Source organism: Coregonus lavaretus (assembly GCF_964263955.1).
Source record: "Coregonus lavaretus genome assembly, chromosome: 24".
Classification (NCBI taxonomy): Eukaryota; Metazoa; Chordata; class Actinopteri; order Salmoniformes; family Salmonidae; genus Coregonus; species Coregonus lavaretus.
The window spans coordinates 30,262,890-30,283,311 of record NC_140011.1 but is presented as its reverse complement, the minus strand read 5'-3'; the positions used below and the strand labels follow the sequence as shown (position 1 = coordinate 30,283,311).

Here is a 20,422-nt window from a genome sequence, read left to right as displayed (position 1 = left end):
AGTGGCCAACAACTTGACTTTGAGCCAATCAGAGAGCACAAACCCCCATGTGGCGGAGCCAACAGAGGGCATTTTCTCCGTACATCCACGGTGTAAGTCGCTGCGAAATGGCATATTATTATATTATTAAATGTCATGAGCCAGTCATACTTCATATGCAATGTAGGCTATGAGATGGCAGCTAGCTAAGTGCACAGACGCAATGCACACAACACTAAATACTTCCCCCAAGATAGCTAAACACTGTAGCTATTATAGACATTATAATTAAATCACAATGGATTAGTTTCCATGAAACAGCTGCCTGTGTTAGCTGCCGACTTAGCTAGCTAGCTATGGACACTGCACTGTTGTGCTAGGTAGCGAATATGCTAACGTTACATAGCTAGCTAAACATTTGGCTATGGGCTGGCACTGACAGTATGCGATAATGGAGAGTGAATTAAATTGTTTCTTTGTCATCTTGCTAGGTAGTTATCTAGCTGTGGCCATCCAGCTAGTATTAACAAGGGCTTTCTTCAAAATAGCAACATTAGCGCAGCTAGCTAGTTAACGTTGGAATCTACACCAAACCTAAGCAACATACACGAACATGCATTGCCAAAACAATGCTACTGCCGCCTTCTGGTTTGGAGTATTTTAACAAGGCTGAGTTGCTGACGACTTCAAGGTCTTTGCTGTGTGAACACAAAAGAGATCGGCTGCCAACAAAGGCAAACGTTTGACAATCATACTGGTGTGTCTGAGCTATAAATGGTTGCCTCCACATCAATACTTAAAGACAATACTAGCCATTTAGATGGCACATAATTTGCCTTTAATAATGCCATGATCTGCAGCATAGGCCTTCAATTAAAAACATCGAATTTACAGCTAAAGTGGACAGACAAATGACCCCATTTCCAATTGCGAAAAATAGATAAATGACATGGATGGACATGTTATTTATCTGTCTACCTAATATTGGTCTGACTGGCACCACATGTTATCATACATAAAAAACAATGACTTAACTAGCTAATGTACAAAATTTGAAAACTATTATTCTGGCACATATAAGTAGGGATTGCTAGCAGTTAGTTATAGCTGACAATGTGGGAAGATAAACCCTGATTTACAAAGGCCTTATTTAGCCAGCTAGCTAACGTTACTCTTAGGAAGCAGGTTATTATGATGGACAATCAAGATAACCTAACAAGCTAGCTAGGTAGCTAGCTAAACTATATAGGTGTGTTGACTAGCTAGCTAGCTAGCTAGCTAGCTAGCTAGCTAGCTAGCTAGCAAGCCAGCTACGCACGTCATTACTAACAAAATAAAGATTGATGACTCAATAACATAGTTATTTCTCTCTTACTTGATAAAACACCGGGCGTGTCATAAATAGATCACAATGACAATAACAGTTGTCTGAAAAATATGACATTTTATGAATAAAGCCGGTGAGCTTTTCTGCTAACGTAGTCTGCCTAGCAAGTGTAAACTGGCTAGGTATGCTAACTAGTTACGCTCATAGGCTCCCTTTGTGTGCAACTGGCTAACGATATCTTTTTTTTTAAATACATAAATATGAATTTGACGAGGGGCTTACACGCTAGATAGCTAACTAAATAATATTATTTGGGTAGGAGTTGGCGAACTAACGTTAATTATATACAACCTTACACATTCGTCTACCTTGAATAACCATTTCCGTATGACCAATGAAATGCCAACAGACGAAAGGCTAAGTTATGTACCGTTAGCTAACTGACAGATAGCGAGCTAGCCCTGTTGACGCTACTGTACTTGGACCGTAGTTAGCTAGCTCACGAACACAATTTGAAAACAGGGCCATCTAATTCTAGCTAAGCAAAGTAGTTTTATTTAGGAACGAAGTAGGTTGTTAACTATATCTATGTTTTAAAAAAAGTACATACAGCAATCAAGTCAGGCTGGTTAGCCAGCTCGCGCTATGCCTATGCGCACTCACCAAGAAGAGTAGCCTTGCTCCGCCATGTCACCGACGACAACAGTCAGTGGTGGGTTCCGCGACTGTAGAGATTCGGTTCCCTGTGGCCAAAAGGTAGGACCTGGTGGACAAAATTTCCGCCTTTACTTCAAGATGTATTTTTTAACAGTTACTATTTGATAACAACATGGCGATGTACCCCAGCCCCCATCTAGCGAACAGCTTCCAATCGAATGCCAATGATGGTTTGCTAGGTGGCCAAGACAAAGCGCCCCGAGAAAAACTGTATATTTCGTCAGTTTCGCGAGTGTCCTGCAGTCTCACTGCCCTTACAGGCCCGAGTATCAACTAATCCTATACTCGCTGTAAATCCATATTTAGGAGTGTTTTCTAGCGTCTATATTCATATATTCCCGAAGTCTGCACACTCGGCTGTAATGGATGCCGCGCGGACAGCTTTGTTTTCTATGGCAAGAGAGTCACGGGTACGCGCAATATCGCCCTTGCTAGAGAGGTTTTACGAGTAATTTGTGTGCAATGGAAACACTTGAACTGTGGTTGTATTCATTCCGCCAATTCTGTTGCGAAACGTTTCTTAAACGGAACGAAACTGGGAGGGACCTACCTGAATTTGTCCAATAGAAACAGCTAATTCTACACATTTTGCCATGGGACAAAGAGAAAAATGTGCAGCATACCTAATCTCATGCTATTCTACACATTTTGCAATGAGGCTGAGAAAATGTTGCGTTTTTAAAGCTAATTTCCTGCTATTCTAAACCTTCTGCTACGAAAAGTCACTTCTGACAGCTGCATCCCATCTAATCTAGTCAAAACCCACTAGTTAGTTGGCAGTGACCACGTTTACATGCACACCAATATCCCGTTATTATTCGGGATACTCAAGTAGGCTATTCTGTTTTTGAGTTGACACATATAAACATCATATCCCATTTACAATAACCCGAAAAAAGCTTGTATCGCGGTTATGTGAAACCAGGATAGCATGCCTGGGATATGCTGATGTTAGACGGGATACTGTGGCATATAAAAATCTTATCCCGTTTACTGTTGTTTTTCGAGGTCTGCGCAGGCTCAGTTGTGCATAGCTTTCTGTATAGCACTTTGTGACATCTGCTGATGTAAAAAGGGCTTTATAAATACATTTGACTGATTGATTGATTGATATCATGGGTGTTGTGCAGTCTATGGTGTTGTGTCATGGTGTTTTCATCTGATAAATCACTTCAAAAAAGTAGGCTACCTGCGCAGTTCGATCCACCATAATAATTCAAAAATAATGTATTTTGCTGATACGCCAGTAAAGTTGTCTGTTTCGTTAAGGGACAGGGAGAAAACGCAATAACTTCAAAACAGTGGAAAGATGTGTCCTGTGCAAAATTTCCAATGTCATCAGTTTGACCAGTTTTAGGAAATTAAAGCTAAGAAAACGATAAAACACGTTTCTGATAAGACTTCAGTTCATCTTGGGCGCATATTTTCTGTGGTTGAAATGCTGTCTGCTTGCATAACAGAGTCAAATATGACACATTACACAAGCCTTTGCATTTTTTCAAGAGATGCTGAAAGAAATAAATCATATTTCTCCACTCCTGTTCCCGAGTCAAAATTAACATTTGTTGTATCATTTTACTACAAGAAATGCATAATTCTGCAGGAGTTCATATTATATTGGCTACATGTGAGAGGTTATAGGACTACATCCATTGTCCATAGTTCAGTTAGGCTACTATTCCATTGACCCATATGAACTTCAATTAGGAATATTTTGTTATTCACGGATTCAGGGATACTCGTGAAGGGGATATCAAAGCTGCACGTAAACAGTTTATCCTGAATACATTCTTAATCGGGATATAAACGACTATCTGGAGTACTGTGCGCATGTAAACGTGGTCACTGTTGCAGCAGCAGAGATACCACGTGATGGAATGCGCCTCAATAACGCTTGAACCATTTGATGTGACATTTTACTCTTCGTTAGTCAATTGCATTAACAAATACAATTTTAATGAATGCACACAACTATATACCTAGTATTGAGATTTTTTTTCAGTGGTGGTACCTCCAACTCCTGAGTGGCGCAGTGGTCTAAGGCACTGCATCGCAGTGCTAACTGTGCCACTAGAGATCCTGGTTCGAATCCAGGCTCTGTCGCAGCCGGCCGCGACCGGGAGACTCATGGGCGGCGCACAATTGGCCCAGCGTCGTCCAGGGTAGGGGAGGGAATGGCCGGCAGGGATGTAGCTCAGTTGATAGAGCATGGCGTTTGCAACGCCAGGGTTGTGGGTTTGATTCCCACGGGGGCCCAGTATAAAATATATATATATATATCCAAAAAAAAAAAATATTTACTAACTGTAAGTCGCTCTGGATAAGAGCGTCTGCTAAATGACTAAAATGTAAATGTAAATGAGACAGTCATCTTTCTCTTCAAAGTAAGTGCACCATTCCAATGTAGTCAATTGAGTGAAAGTGAGACCGTAGAGAGCGCGACCCTACCAATGATGTGATAAGCATATTATGCTTTAGCTAATCCTTAATAAATAAGTATTTTCTATGATGATTAATCATCAATAGATGTTCAGATTATTGAAGAGAAAATTTAGCCTTGAACTAACTATTGAACTGCGGTAGGCAGCCCTTAATCATGACTCTCAGTTCCATTACATTACACATAAGAGAGTCAATCATTGGAGAAGTCAGTCATTGGACGAGAGTCAGTCATTGGAAATGAATGTACTTCTGGTGTACCAAAATGCATTTGGTACTCCATAAGTACATTCATTTCCAATGGAACGCTGAATAAGTTTGCAGCATTGCGTTGCAGAGGCAGTTGTAGTGTGTTCTGTGTGGTGCATATGTTGGATGTATCAAACTGACGCTTTGAACACGCCGACTGTGTCATTGCGCAAAATAGTATGCAGCATCATCTAGATATGTGTGCAACAAAAGTTCAACATTCACCTTCTACTTACTTACTTACTTACTTACTTTATTGGCCCCATGGGGAAATTTTGTTGCAGTGTCATGTACACATTTCTGTCAACCCGTTACGCCTACAGTTTGACGCATATGTTCGATAAATCCAACGTATGCACCACACAGAACGCACTGCAACTGCCTCTGCAACGCAATGCTGCAAGGCAAACGCAGCGTTCCATTGGAAATGAATGTACTTCTGGTGTGCTAAAACGCAAATGCACAGTCGGTGTGTTTGAAGCGTCAGTGTATAGACGGCTTGACAGAAATGGTAGCAGAACGCGAATGTTGAACTTTTGTTGCACACATGTTCAGATGATGCTGCGTACCATTTTGCGCAATAACACAGTCGGTGTGTTCAAAGCGTCAGTTTGATACATCCAACATATGCACCACACAGAACGCACTACAACTGCCTCTGCAACGCAATGCTGCAAACTTATGCAGCGTTCCATTGGAAATGAATGTACTTATGGAGTACCAAATGCATTGGTGTGATCAAGGCATAACATGCATCGCTTGCGATAGCCTACGGTTTTGGAAGCATAAGAAGTTAACATTTACATTTACATTTTAGTCAGTTAAGAACCTTATCTTTCATATCAACAATAAATCATTTTCAAAGAGAGACAACCATAACAGTAGCTTGCAAACACGCGCGGAACATTTGATGAGGATTATGGAAGACGATGGGTAACAAAGCTGTATCTTTGGTATTTGTCGGATTTGGCACAACTGTACTACGACTGGGGTTGGCATGGCGGCTAGTTCAGATGGTAGCGTTAGGGCAATGTATATTGATAATGATGATAAAACCAGCAGTGGCTTGTTTTCATGGATGCCAAGGGAAGCCAGGCTAGCCCCAAAAATGGACCCCCAAAAAATAATACATAAAATAATGTATATTTCGTCACTCTGTGGTTCATAATTTTTCTTCAATTCACAAGAGGTTGAATGTATCTCACCAGAGAAAGCATCGGAGCAAGCGAAACAGAGCCTCTGTCTCTATATGTGTATGCCATCTATCGTGTGCTGTCTGGTCCAAAAGAGTAGGCCTATGACATTGTTGCCGCCATAGCATTGAATGCAAGAGAAGCCAGCAAGCATTTGGCCTCCCTTGATAAAAAAAGTATAAAATAATAGCCATTCAGCCTTGAGCTAAACTGAGTGAGCTCAATTGTGAATGGTCCTGGCGCAACAAAAAAAAGTGTAAAGGGAAGCCAGTTTGGATTTGGCATCACTCCTATCAAATCTCACCGAGAGCATATGTCATTGACAAAAACAACTTGAATTGTTGCATCTGGTTGTGGTTGTGTTGTTGTCCTCCAGTGGCTATCTAGCTAGCTAAAATTGGCCCTTTCCTAAATTAGCCATGGATGAAGATAGGGATTTGGACTTGTGGTTTTACTTAATTCTCCGTACTGGCCAATGATTATAATGGCGATTCTGATCCAACCATTAATTCATACATTGTGCCCCTGGCCTGAGAGATGGAAGTTCAATATGTAGCTAGATGTAGAAGGCTAATGTTAACTAGCTAACGTTGCCCATTAAAGGAAGCTAGGCTAGCAAGCAAGCATTTTAGCCAGGTAGCCGAGGATAACAAAAAATAGTGATAGACCATTTCGTCAACATGAAAGAGAGGACGATGGCATTGCCATTTCTCTACAAGTGGGGTGAGTCAACATGTTTTTTTAACTTACAGAACCATGGACAGCCACATCATATTTAGCTTACGTTGATTGGACTAAAATATTTTTGGTATCTTTTAGTTGCCACTGTATTTGACTAAGCATAGGTGATTTGATGATGTTGAAGTTGAAATCGTGCTGGAATAGTGGAGGCAGCTCCTGTTTTCTTTGCGACTTGCGGTAACTCTCGTGGTTCTAAATCAATAGTTTTTTAGTGGTCCAAAAATGTCGGAAACATTAACTTGCTTGAGCATGCTGTAGGTCATGTAACTGTTTGTTACATGCAATATGCTTTGTGGACTTTACCGAACAGATGAAACAAAGGTGTGGCTGAATTTATTCTGCCACTGTGTCTTCTTATTGTCTCGGCCTTTAGGCCTATATATCTTGGTTGGAAGGCATATGAACTAACAGGTTATAGAGCAAACAAGGCAATTATCACAACACATAGGTGTAATGAATACTCAGGGACAGTGGCGGCTCCTGAAAAAATTCTCAGGGGGGGCAATTTTTCTGATGATTTAGGTGACCTACACACATTTTAAAAAAGATATGTCCAGCAACAACATGAAGACAGGGGCAGCATATAAGTCAATACCAGAAGCATTTATTGACTGATCTCAAAAGTGTTGGCTTACCAGGGTTGGTGGAGCCCTCAGTTTCATCTTTGCCTCGCAAAGCTAACTCAAACACTCCGCAAAACTTCACACACTGGATTAGCCGGCTGAGGATGTGGCGGTTCTTGCTAATGTCGTAGTAAATATATTTGTTATAGTGAATATGGAATATGATATGTTGAGTAAAATGTTGTGCTAAGATCTATTTAGGTCAGGAGCTGGTTATAAGTTCTGTTCCTATCCAATAACAATGGACAAAAGGGTCCTATCTTGTCAGTTTCAGTTCTCCAGTAAACTTGTGATTATCAACACTAACCTCATCGTTGTGGCGGCGGACAGCTAGCCTGTATCCCTCATCCAGTTGAGTGGGAATGTTCACTCTCCCCAAAGCAGACAATCTCAAACAGCTATCCATGTGGGTCTTTGACAGCTCATGTTTCTTAATCTTTCCTGAAAGATGGTGCATGTCCGTTACACACCAGTCGCTGTCCAAGCGGTGCTGTCTGCCGTGCCGCCTTCAGGGTGAAAGAGTAAGCAGGGGGTAGCAGAAGACTGCATTAGCTACATCGCAGCCTGCTAGCCAGGTTTTTCGTTCATACCAATTTTTGGAAAATCCTCGGGTGTAGGACTTCCCCCCTTTAGTAGAAACCTGTTGAATTATTAAATTTGGTCTGGGAGGTCCTAATTGTTTCGTTGCCAATTTATCTTCATTTGTTCGCCGACAAAAAGGAACTTCTTTCAAAGACACAATCGAGTTGCACTGAAGCCTAGCCATTTTGATAGAAGTAGTGAATTGATTGACGCTGCTACCCGCTCTTTTCTTAGTTACGTTCATGGTTATATGTTACGTATGACGAAAGCGCGTAAGTGCAAGCCCTCAGAAACCCATAGAGATTGTATTGAAAGCTCTGATATTTGAAAAAAATAGATTTTACATGGGAGTCTATGACAGACTTCTGGGCGATTTTCAACCTGACTGAAATCGCCCCAAAAGGGGGGGGGGGGCATTTGAAGCACGACTTCAGCCTGATTGGACATTTAGTGGCACTGTGGCAGATCAGACGTCTAGATTACAACACTGATAACTACTGTTGCCGTGATATAATTGATTAGAAAAAAAATCCCTTCCTTTTCCCGTTTGGCAGTGCGTCGCCCATATCGCCCTATTGAACACACCGCCCCTGCTCAGGGAGAAAAAAGGTGTAGATTCACGCACAGAGCGCAGCAGGTGTTTATTTAGCCTTCGCAGAGGGCAGGAATCATGGTCACAGGCAGGCAATGGTCAAACACAGGTAGGCAAACAGGCAGGATAATCAAAAACTAGGACTGAAGGCTATAACTGGTTCTCACAAACAAGCTAGGAAAAGGCTTAGTAGAGTCAAAACGAACAATACCTCACAAGGTACAAACAGAATGAACTGAACTAAATAAGGAGCTGATGAGACCAGGTGAGTAACTAACACAGGTGAAATCAATGAACAAAAATGAAAGACAGGGCTATGTTCAAGAACCGCTATGCTATCACTGGTTTTCAGTAGCGGTGTGTGGGTAAAATCACTGGGGAAGCCAGAAAAAAAGCCATATTACAACCTATTGAAAGGTTCTGTATTTCTTTTTCTTAGTCATCCTTTTGTTCTTGAACATAGCCCTGTCGATCGTAAATAGGAGGAACAGGAGTAAGATAAATCGCAATGAGGGTGATGGAGGGATGAATACTGCTGGGGAAACATTGAGTAGTATTGAGAGTAGACCTGTAAAGGACCACTCTAGACAAAGAGGTTGGAGTAGGTTATAAAGTTATGGTAGTGTTCGCAGAACCGGCAAGTAAGTACTTCCATCCGTTGCATTTGACAAAAGCAATTAAGAAAGAGATTGGGGTGATTAAGGATGCCAAACCGCTGGGTTATGGGAAGGTTCTGATCATTGCAAATAGTAAAATTCAGTAGGAGAACGTTTTGAAATTTAACTCACTAAATGGGGGTCAGGTGAACTGTCACATTCCTGGTGCTATGTCTAAACTGAGCGGAGTAATTGCTGGGATGCCATTTGAAATTACCATAGAAGAAGTTAAGACTTCCCGGAAAGGAGGAAAAGTTATTGAAGCTGAAAGGATGAAAAGCAAAACAAGTGACAGTCGAGTGGACACTACAACTGTACTGTTACAATTTGAAGGGAACCTGCCGAATAGGGTGCAGCTAGGATCACTCAGTTAGAGAGTATGTGACGCCTCCACTTTGGTGCTTTAGTTCCAACGGATGGGTCATGTTGCTAATGTGTGCAAAGGTAAAATAAGATGTGCAAATTGTGGTGGGGATCACGAGAATGGGAAATGATTGCCTGATGCTAAAGTTAAATGTTGCAACCAATGTTCCCTCTAAGCTACGTGCGTGCGCGGCCGCGCACTTTCTCGAAGACTGCTGTGCAGGAGAAATGCCATGTCGCGCAGAGACGCAAGAGATTGAACTTGACTGAGTTCAACCCATTAGTTTGCACTATATAGATCAACGTTTTTTCCTGTGATCGAATCAAAATTATATCAGCCCCTTTTCATGCAACAAACCAAAACAAATCTAACTTTGCAAAACTGAGTCTGTGATTTTGTTGTAGGCAAAGCGCAACGGAGTAGAATTCTATTGGTGGGGGTAGCCAACGAGCGGTCTTTCAATCACTGGCGAGTGAATGGGCTTTTCAGATCAGTTCAGAGCGCAGAGTCGCGCGTGTGCACATGTGTTGATATTCTTTGCTAATTAGCGATTTATTAGCCCAGTTATAGATAAGTATAGGTCAGCAATTGGGAGTTACTGCTTCCTACAAGAGATCAAAACGTGTAGGCTACATTTCAAGCTGTCTTTGAAAAGCCAGTCAGGTAAAAAGCTTACGTCTTAATTAAAGGGGCAGTGTTGTATTTTGAGACAGGCGTCAATATGCAAATAAGCCAATAGGCAGAGGGGTAGGCTACATTGTCTAATTCTCTGTATGGTAATAATAATTAATATTATTTTGTAAAGTGGTTTCTTGCATCATACAACACAATACAATGCAATTTACAGTCAGATATTTGGCCCCATGGTGTTACAGACCAAGTAAAAAAATAATGAATTAATGTCAAGCCCTTCATAATGTGAAAACGTTTTTAAAAGTCTCATGCAATGTAGGCCTGCATTGAACACCATATATAGGCTACTGTAGGCTATATAATAGAAATCAAAAGCTATTTCCGAAAACGTTATGGGATTAGCTCCATTGGTTTTGTTGGTAGGCCTACATTATGCTCAAATAGCCACAATAGCCTATTGGCTACTGTCTAAAACTGTAAGGGTAGGTACAGCCTCAGTGTTCACTGTAAACGCGCACTGGAAGTTGCACAAAATTCTCACACTGTTCAAGTGTCCGCTCACAAGACCTAAAATTTGCTCAGTGCCCCAAAACATTTGAGGGAACATTGGTTGTAACTGATGGAGATGCAGCATATGGAGGATGTTAAGTACAACAGAAAGCCATGGAAGCGCAGAGGTACAACATTACAAACAATGTATCGTATGCTGAGGCTGTTCGGAAAGTGAATAACAAACCGATTGTTCAAAATGCTCCAGATACAACATATCGGCAGATAGTGGCTTCTCCGAGGAGGCCAGTGGAACCTCAGCTGATACTTAATGTGACATGCAAGCATACATGCTCGATTATAAAGAAAACCATGGTAGTACATCATGTAGACTTGGCCTTCATGTGTAGGGCAATCAATATGACAGCTCCACATGAGCAGGACTGCACAAATAAAATAATAAGTGAAGGCAGCCAAATACATTCTGGGGATTTCTGAAGTTACGGTAGAAATGATAGGCCTACATCAGATGCTGAATCAAAATTAAAATGATGACCAGGATAATAAGTAGCCTACTATTATGGTGTTCCTTGATGTACAATGGAATGCTAGGAGTTTGATAGCCAATGGACACTTTTTTTAAAATACATGATTTAGATGTTTTACCGGATGTGATGTGTATACAAGAAACATGGTTTAAACCTGAATTGGATTATATTATACCTGGGTTTATCTCTGTGAGAAGTGATAGAATAGAGGGCTTGGGTGGTTGGTGTGCTACATTTGATCAAAGAAGGTGTAGCACATAGAGTGATTAATGGTTTCGAAGAACATGAATGTGTGGCGGTGGAGATTTGTAGATAATCGAGTAATATCACGTTGTTTAACTACTATAATCCTTGTAAACCCATTTCTCTATCTGAATTAGACATAGTTGCGAAATCCAGTTCAGGTGATAAGGAGATATGGTGTGGAGATTTCAATGCGCATAACAGTTTCTGGGCGAGCAATACCACAGATGCCAATGGTTTAGCGGTTGAAGATTTTATGGAGCGGAGGGGACTAGTTTGTATAAATGATGTTTAGATCTTACATTGGTGTCGTTCTCCATTGCTGGTACTATTATGTGAGTGGGATGTGAAGATAGAATCCACAATAGGCTGTGCTCATTTCCCAGTCATGTGCAACATGGATCGTGACGTACAGTATGTTTTCAGGAAAGGGAACTGGTTTCAAATTGGTGCTTTGACAAAGCAAACTGGGGACTTTACACACTTTGTGTGAAAATGAGGGTCATAAATGACTGTGCTGCATCTGTAAATTCTGTCATATTGGATGCTGCCTTATTGGCTATTCCAATAAGAGGGGGGGGGGGTAGACGAAAGATAGTTCCTTGGTGGACTGAAGCATGTAATAAGGCCATCAATGATCGTGATAATGCTTTTAAACTTTGAAGAATAATTTGACATTTGATAGCATGATAGTCTTTCAGAGAAAGAGAGCGTTGGCTAGGAAAGTCATTAAGAATGCAAAGAAAGGTGCTGTTGTATTTTCTTGTCTAAGAAATACTAATGAAAACAATTGTTCTTTAAAACATAAGTTCTTCTTTATTCAAGTTAACCGAAGCCGTACCAGTATAGTGCGTTGAGCTGGAATCTCCCGCTTTCCAACACTATGCCACATCCCCCTTATCAATATATGCCTTTTCCCGTATAAGAAAAAACAAAAACAATTCTCTATTAATCCTGCTTACAATTCTTTGCATAGTGAACACTGCATTTCAATAACACATTTACACTTCCTCAATCAGCATCAGAAATGCTTTTACTTCTCTACCTGACCGTCTCATTTCAACAGGCTGCCCTGGTGAGTCTGACACAGGAGTGTCTGGGCTTGATGTTGTCTGACTTCTAATGTCACTCTCTTGCCTGTCTGTTAGCTAATGCTCAGGTACATGTAACAAATGTATCCTATTTCTTCTCTATTTAACTCCATCAGGTGTCATTAAATTCTCTTGGGAGATAATACGGTTGGCATTTGATTGTGAGGTATTCTAGGTCGGGTGAACAAAACGACTTGAGTTCCTTTAGGTTACTACAATTACACCATGAGTCGTTAATCATGAAACACAGTGCCAACAACGCGGCCCACTACCAAGGATTGTGGGCTCTCCTTCTCTGTGGCCGACATGAGTAAGACATTTAAGCGTATTATCCCTCGCAAGGCTGCCGGTCCAGACGACATCCCTAGCCGCGTGCTCAGAGCATGCGCAGAACAGCTGGCTGGTGTGTTTACGGACATATTCAATCTCTCCCTATCTCAGTCTGCTGTCCCCACATGCTTCAAGATGGCCACCATTGTTCCTGTACCCAAGAAAGCAAAGGTAACTGAACTAAATGACTATTGCCCCGTAGCACTCACTTCTGTCATCATGAAGTGCTTTGAGAGACAAGTCAAGGATCATATCACCTCTACCTTACCTGTCACCCTAGACCCACTTCAATTTACTTACCACCACAATGGATCCACAGACGATGCAATCGCCATCACACTGCACACTGCCCTATCCCATCTGGACAAGAGGAATACCTATGTAAGAATGCTGTTCATTGACCCTGTGTAACTGGGTCCTGGACTTCCTGACGGGCCGCCCCCCAGGCGGTGAAGGTAGGAAACAACACCTCCACTTCGCTGATCCTCAACACTGGGGCCCCACAAGGGTGCGTGCTCAGCCCACTCCTGTACTCCCTGTTCACCCATGACTACGTGACCAAGCACGCCTCCAACTCAATTATCAAGTTTGTAGACGACACAACAGTAGTAGGCTTGATTACCAACAATGACGAGACAGCCTACAGGGAGGAGGTGAGGGCTCTGGGAGTGTGGTGCCAGGAAAATAACCTCTCACTCAACGTCAACAAAACAAAGGAGATGATCGTGGACTTCAGGAAACAGCAGAGGGTCCACCCCCCTATCCACATCGACAGGACCGCAGTGGAGAAGGTGGAAATCTTCAAGTTCCTTGGTGTACACATCACTGACAAACTGAAATGGTCCACGCACACAGACAGTGTGGTGAAGAAGGTGCAACAAAGCCTCTTCAACCTCAGGAGGCTGAAGAAATGTGGCTTGGCACCTAAAACCCTCACAAACCTTTACAGATGCACAATTGAGAGCATCCTGTCGGGCTGTATCACCGCCTGGTAAGGCAACTGCACCGCCCACAACTGCAGGGCTCTCCAGAGGGTGGTGCGGTCTGCCCAACGCATTACCGGGGGCAAACTTCCTGCCCTCCAGGACACCTAAAGCACCCGATGTCACAGGAAAGCCAAATAGATCATCAAGGACATCAACCACCTGAGCCACTGCCTGTTCACCCCACTATCATCCAGAAGGTGAGGTCAGTACAGGTGCATCAAAGCTGGGACCGAGAGACTGAAAAACAGCTTATATCTCAAGGCCATCAGACTGTTAAATAGCCATCACTAGCACATTAGAGGCTGCTGCCTATAGACATAGACTAGAAATCACTGGCCACTTTAAGAAATTGAACACTAGTCACTTTAATAATGTTTACATATCTTGCATTACTCATCTCATATGTGTATATACTGTATTCTATAATATTCTACTGTATCTTAGTCCATGCCGCTCTGTCATTGTTCGTCCATATATGTATATATTCTTAATTCCATTCCTTACTTAGATTTGTGTGTATTGGGTATATGTTGTGAAATTGTTAGATAAATAATATGCCATTTAGCAGACGCTTTTATCCAAAGCGACTTACAGTCATGTGTGCATACATTTTGTTAACGTATGGGTGGTCCCGGGGATCGAACCCACTACCCTGGCGTTACAAGCGCCATGCTCTACCAATTGAGCTACAGCAGACCATTATATTACTTGATAGATATTACTGCACTGTTGGAGCTAGAAGCACAAGCATTTCGCTACACCCGCAATAACATCTGCTAAACACGTGTATGTGACAAATAACATTTTAGTTTATTTGACCTGGTTGCCACTGTTTTCACCACATGAGCCTCAATGTTCCATGTTTTACCATCATGCATTTTTACTCTATCATTTGGACTAAGCGCACTGAGCACCTTGGACCCTTTGGCATAGTACCTTTTCTGTTCACTCTTTTCTCTCCGTTTGTTAAGAATTACCATGTCATCCTTCTCTGTTTCTAGGAGTACTGGCAACCTAGTTTTGAGTTTTCTGTTGAACAACAGCTCTGCAGGAGCTTTTAGTGGAGTAGCCCTGTAGTTTTTCTGTAACACACTTGGTATCACAATTCTTGAACCGTTAAATGAATTTATTCACAGGTAAATAGTAATATGCTCTAAACCGCTCTGGTGACAAACTTTGCTGCCCTGTTTCCAATCGTCCACATGGCTTGGAGAACCTATTCAAGTAAGTAAATACATTTCTAAAATGTAAAAAGACAAACAATGTATTATTAGCTAACTAGCTACAGGGCAGGCCAACTTTACATACGGTATCACTAGCTAGATAAGTATAATAATAATATGCCATTTAGCAGACGCTTTTATCCAAAGCGACTTACAGTCATGCGTGCATAAATTTTTTGTGTATGGGTGGTACCGGGGATCGAACCCACTACCTTGGCGTTACAAGCGCCGTGCTCTACCAGCTGAGCTACAGAGGACCAGTGAATTAAATATCACCAGCTACCTAACTTCATATTAGCTAGCTGTCTTTATGTACACTACCAGTCAAAAGTTTTGGAACATCTACTCATTCAAGGGTTTTTCTTTATTTTTACTATTTTCTACATTGTAGAATAATAGTGAAGACATCCAAACTATGAAATAACACATATGGAATCATGTAGTAACCAAAAAAGTGTTAAACAAATCAAAATATTCATTTTATATTTGAGATTCTTCAAATAGACACCCTTTGCCTTGATGACAGCTTTGCACACTCTTGGCATTCTCTCAACCAGCTTCATGAGGTAGTCACCTGGAATGCATTTCAATTAACAGGTGTGCCTTCTTAAAAGTTAATTTGTGGAATTTCTTTCCTTCTTAATGCGTTTGAGCCAATCAGTTGTGTTGTGAGAAGGTAGGGGTGGTATACAGAAGATAGCCCTATTTGGTAAAAGACCAAGTCCATATTATGTCAAGAACAGCGCAAATAAGCAAAGAGAAACGACAGTCCATCATTACTTGAAGACATGGTCAGTCAATAATGAAGATTTCAAGAACTTTGAAAGTTTCTTCAAGTGCAGTCGCAAAAACCATCAAGCGCTATGATGAAACTGGCTCTCATGAGGACTGCCACAGGAATGGAAGACCCAGAGTTACCTCTGCTGCAGAGGATAAGTTCATTAGAGTTACCAGCCTCAGAAATTGCAGCCCAAATAAATGCTTCACAGAGCTCAAGTAACAGACACATCTCAACATCAACTGTTCAGAGGGGACTGTGTGAATCAGGCCTTCATGGTCGAATTGCTGCAAAGAAACCACTACTAAAGGACACCATTAAGAAGAAGAGACCTGATTGGGCCAAGAAACACAAGCAATGGGCATTAGACCAGTGGAAATGTGTCCTTTGGTCTGGAGTCCAAATTGAAGATTTTTGGTTCCAACCGCCGTGTCTTTGTGAGACACGGTGTGGGTGAACGGATGATCTCCGCATGTGTATTTCCCACCGTAAAGCATGGAGGAGGAGGTGTTATGGTGTGGGGGTGCTTTTCTGGTGACACTGTCTGTGATTTATTTAGAATTCAAGGCACACTTAACCAGCATGGCTACCACAGCATTCTGCAGCGATACGCCATCCCATCTGGTTTGGGCTTAGTGGGACTATCCATTTGTTTTTCAACAGGACAATGACCCAACACACCTCCAGGCTGTGTAAGGGCTATTTTACCAAGAAGGAGAGTGATTGAGTGACCTGGCCTCCAAATCCCCCGACCTCAACCAAATTTACATGGTTTGGGATGAGTCGGACCGCAGAGTGAAGGAAAAGCAGCCAACAAGTGCTCAGCATATGTGGGAACTCCTTCAAGACTGTTGGACAAGCATTCCAGGTGAAGCTGGTTGAAAGAATGCAGAGCGATCATCAAGGCAAAGGGTGTCTATTTGAAGAATCTCAAATATATAATATGTTTTGATTTGTTTAACACTTTTTTGGTTACTACATGATTCCATATGTGTAATTTCATAGTTTTGATGTCTTCACTATTATTCTACAATGTAGAAAATAGTAAAAATAAAGAAAAACCCTTGAATGAGTAGGTGTTCTAAAACTTTTGACCGGTAGTGTATTTATCATTGTAAAAAACAAATTCCAAATGCATTTGTAGGTAGCTAGCTAACAGCCATGGAGGAGGGTGAAAGGATAGAAGCCCAACTGTCAAAGTGAGAGAGTAGGCTATTCTGGATAGGGCAGGTACTTTTGTGTAGTTCTAGTCCCTAGAAGAGAGGACCGAGATAATAGTAACAATAGTAACAATGTTCAGTGCTGTATAATTTGAGTATAATGAAGTTTGTTTCTTCTGATGTTTTCCGTCCTCAGATACAGATAACTGTGAAAGCCTGTCTGCAGATGAAGAGGTTCCAATGAAGAGCAGTGGTTCTCAGTCCTGGTCCTGGGGACTCAAAGGGGGGCACATTTTTGTTTTTGCCTTAGCACTACACAGCTGGTTCAAATGATGAACTCATCATCAATCTTCAAGTGGTATTCATTTGTGATGCTATCCTTGATATGATCCTGCTGTTGTCACACGCTACACATGCACATGTGTGTGCACATGCATCTATCCAATGTTATCATGATTTGTTATGAGATATTATACTTTAGTAATCCAGAATGACCTGGTAAAAGTCTAATAATGACATTATCTTCCATATTCCTACAGATACCTTGCAATTGGAGATTCCTTCAAAACAATTGCCTATAGTTACAATGTTGGGTGACAAGGGCCATCTGGGACTGCCTCCTGAGGGAATTCAGGTGTGTGAAGGCTACCTGTGTCCTGCATAGCTTCATGAGAATGGACACGAGGACCAGGAGGGGATCTGCAGCTCGCCACCGTGTGCCAGAGGAGAAGTCTGCTCCTCTGCAGGATGTTTTAAGGATGGGGTCCAACAACGCAGCAAGAGAGGCAATCCGTGTGCGGGAGATCTTTACCTCCTACTTCTTCGAAGAGGGTGCTGTTCCCTGGCAACACCATAGACTACACTATGCACAACCAAAGGTTCTTTTAAGAGCCATCCACATTGCAATAAGAGTATTCTTCCATTTATTTAGCTATGTCAACTGCAGTTAGTCAATTCCCAGTTTCTCTCCCCTTTGATTTCTACTTCTCAGGTGAGGGTTCTGTTTAGGTAAGGGTGATGTCTGTACAAAAACAAAACAGGCTATTTTAAGTCACCCATCTTGAAAAAATTTAGAACAATTACACACCCTAAAACCCACACCTACACACTCATGTGTCAATCTGATTGATGGATTGTGTTGTAAGCAGGCTCAGGTGTATAGCTGTGGCTCCTTCCACCTTCAAAGAATAGGCAAGAGGACCAACCATGGAGAATAGTTATACAACTACGCTATATTGTTTGTCCTCGTGTGTCTGTGCATGTTTTTCAGTATAAAGCAGGGGCGGTGTGTTCAATAGGGCGATATGGGCGACGCACTGCCAAACGGGAAAAGGAAGGGATTTTTTTTCTAATCAATTATATCACGGCAACAGTAGTTATCAGTGTTGTAATCTAGACGTCTGATCTGCCACAGTGCCACTAAATGTCCAATCAGGCTAAAGTCGTGCTTCAAATGGCCCCCCCCCCTTTTGGGGCGATTTCAGTCAGGTTGAAAATCGCCCAGAAGTCTGTCATAGACTCCCATGTAAAATCTATTTTTTTCAAATATCAGAGCTTTCAATACAATCTCTATGGGTTTCTGAGGGCTTGCATTTACGCGCTTTCGTTATACGTAACATAACCATGAACGTAACTAAGAAAAGAGCGGGTAGCAGCGTCAATCAATTCACTATTACTGTCAAAATGGCTAGGCTTCAGTGCAACTCGATTGTGTCTTTGAAAGAAGTTCCTTTTTGTCGGCGAACAAATGAAGATAAATTGGCAACGAAACAATTAGGACCTCCCAGACCAAATTTAATAATTCAACAGGTTTCTACTAAAGGGGGAAAGTCCTACACCCGAGGATTTTCCAAAAATTGGTACGAACGAAAAACCTGGCTAGCAGGCTGCGATGTAGCTAATGCAGTCTTCTGCTACCCCCTGCTTACTCTTTCACCCTGAAGGCGGCACGGCAGACAGCACCGCTTGGACAGCGACTGGTGTGTAACGGACATGCACCATCTTTCAGGAAAGATTAAGAAACATGAGCTGTCAAAGACCCACATGGATAGCTGTTTGAGATTGTCTGCTTTGGGGAGAGTGAACATTCCCACTCAACTGGATGAGGGATACAGGCTAGCTGTCCGCCGCCACAACGATGAGGTTAGTGTTGATAATCACAAGTTTACTGGAGAACTGAAACTGACAAGATAGGACCCTTTTGTCCATTGTTATTGGATAGGAACAGAACTTATAACCAGCTCCTGACCTAAATAGATCTTAGCACAACATTTTACTCAACATATCATATTCCATATTCACTATAACAAATATATTTACTACGACATTAGCAAGAACCGCCACATCCTCAGCCGGCTAATCCAGTGTGTGAAGTTTTGCGGAGTGTTTGAGTTAGCTTTGCGAGGCAAAGATGAAACTGAGGGCTCCACCAACCCTGGTAAGCCAACACTTTTGAGATCAGTCAATAAATGCTTCTGGTATTGACTTATATGCTGCCCCTGTCTTCATGTTGTTGCTGGACATATCTTTTTTAAAATGTGTGTAGGTCACCTAAATCATCAGAAAAATTGCCCCCCCTGAGAATTTTTTCAGGAGCCGCCACTGGTATAAAGTACTCTGCAGCCACTTAGTGTGGACACCAGGTGAGGCCACACACATTTTCCTGTTGAACACTGTCTCTTTAACTACCTTATTTTCTCAATAAGTCTCTCCTTCACTTCATCCCTCTCCCCCCTTCTCCCTAAATCCTCTAGGTTATATCAGCTGTGTCGGTGAACCCCTCCTGCATCTGAACTGGCTACATAGAGGGAACAACATGATCAGAGGTGAGAGGTCACTTGGTCAGGTCAACAGGAAGTATTATTAAAGAGATGCTTTACATTGAAATACAGATAGAGATGTAGTAGTCCCAGAGTTAATGATCCAAGGTCAGTTTTGCATTTCACCTCCTGATGATTATGATGACTGACAGTGTTTGCATGATTAAGCCTAGTTTTTTTTATTCTATCTCTCTCTCTCCATCTGTCTCTCGTCTGCAGGTGTGTTTTGATGTGAGAGAGGATGCCAACCACCAGTCCTATCATCGCCACCTCACCCGCTCTTAAGATAACCTTCAGGCCAACTGGGAGCCCAAGTCTGGTTAGGAGACACCGCTAGAGAAACTATTATGTAATTGTGATGACCTGAGAGAATATGACGTTTAGTAGCACTGTAATTCATTAATCATATACTGTCTTCCCTGCTCCTCTGTTCTTATCTCTTTCCCTTTCTGTCTTTTACACTCTCACACCTCTCTCCCCACCTCCTCTTTCTCACACCTCTCTCCCCACCTCCTCTTTCTCACACCTCTCTCCCCACCTCCTCTTTCTTCCTTTCTGTCTTTTACACTCTTTCTCACACCTCTCTCCCCACCTCCTCTTTCTCACACCTCTCTCCCCACCTCCTCTTTCTCACACCTCTCTCCCCACCTCCTCTTTCTC

At 42.0% G+C, this 20,422-nt stretch overlaps 1 protein-coding gene and 1 long non-coding RNA gene across 3 annotated transcripts in view; one reads left to right on the top strand and one right to left on the bottom strand.

Annotated features, from left to right (window-relative positions):
• Window positions 1-2,463, bottom strand: part of LOC311100137 (signal peptide peptidase-like 3) — a 39,212-nt gene extending 36,749 nt beyond the window's left edge. For both annotated transcript variants that reach the window (XM_084140912.1, XM_084140913.1), the window contains exon 1: window positions 1,970-2,463. In XM_084140912.1, coding sequence (XP_083997038.1) covers window positions 1,970-1,995 — 26 coding nt within the window. In that variant the 5' untranslated portion in view covers window positions 1,996-2,463. The remainder of the gene's footprint in view (window positions 1-1,969) is intronic.
• LOC311100144 lies at window positions 1,981-20,374 on the top strand. The gene is made up of 3 exons (XR_014609799.1): window positions 1,981-2,062; window positions 19,697-19,768; window positions 19,982-20,374. It is a non-coding gene; the product is annotated as an uncharacterized lncRNA (long non-coding RNA).
• The last annotated feature ends 48 nt before the right edge of the window (window positions 20,375-20,422 follow it).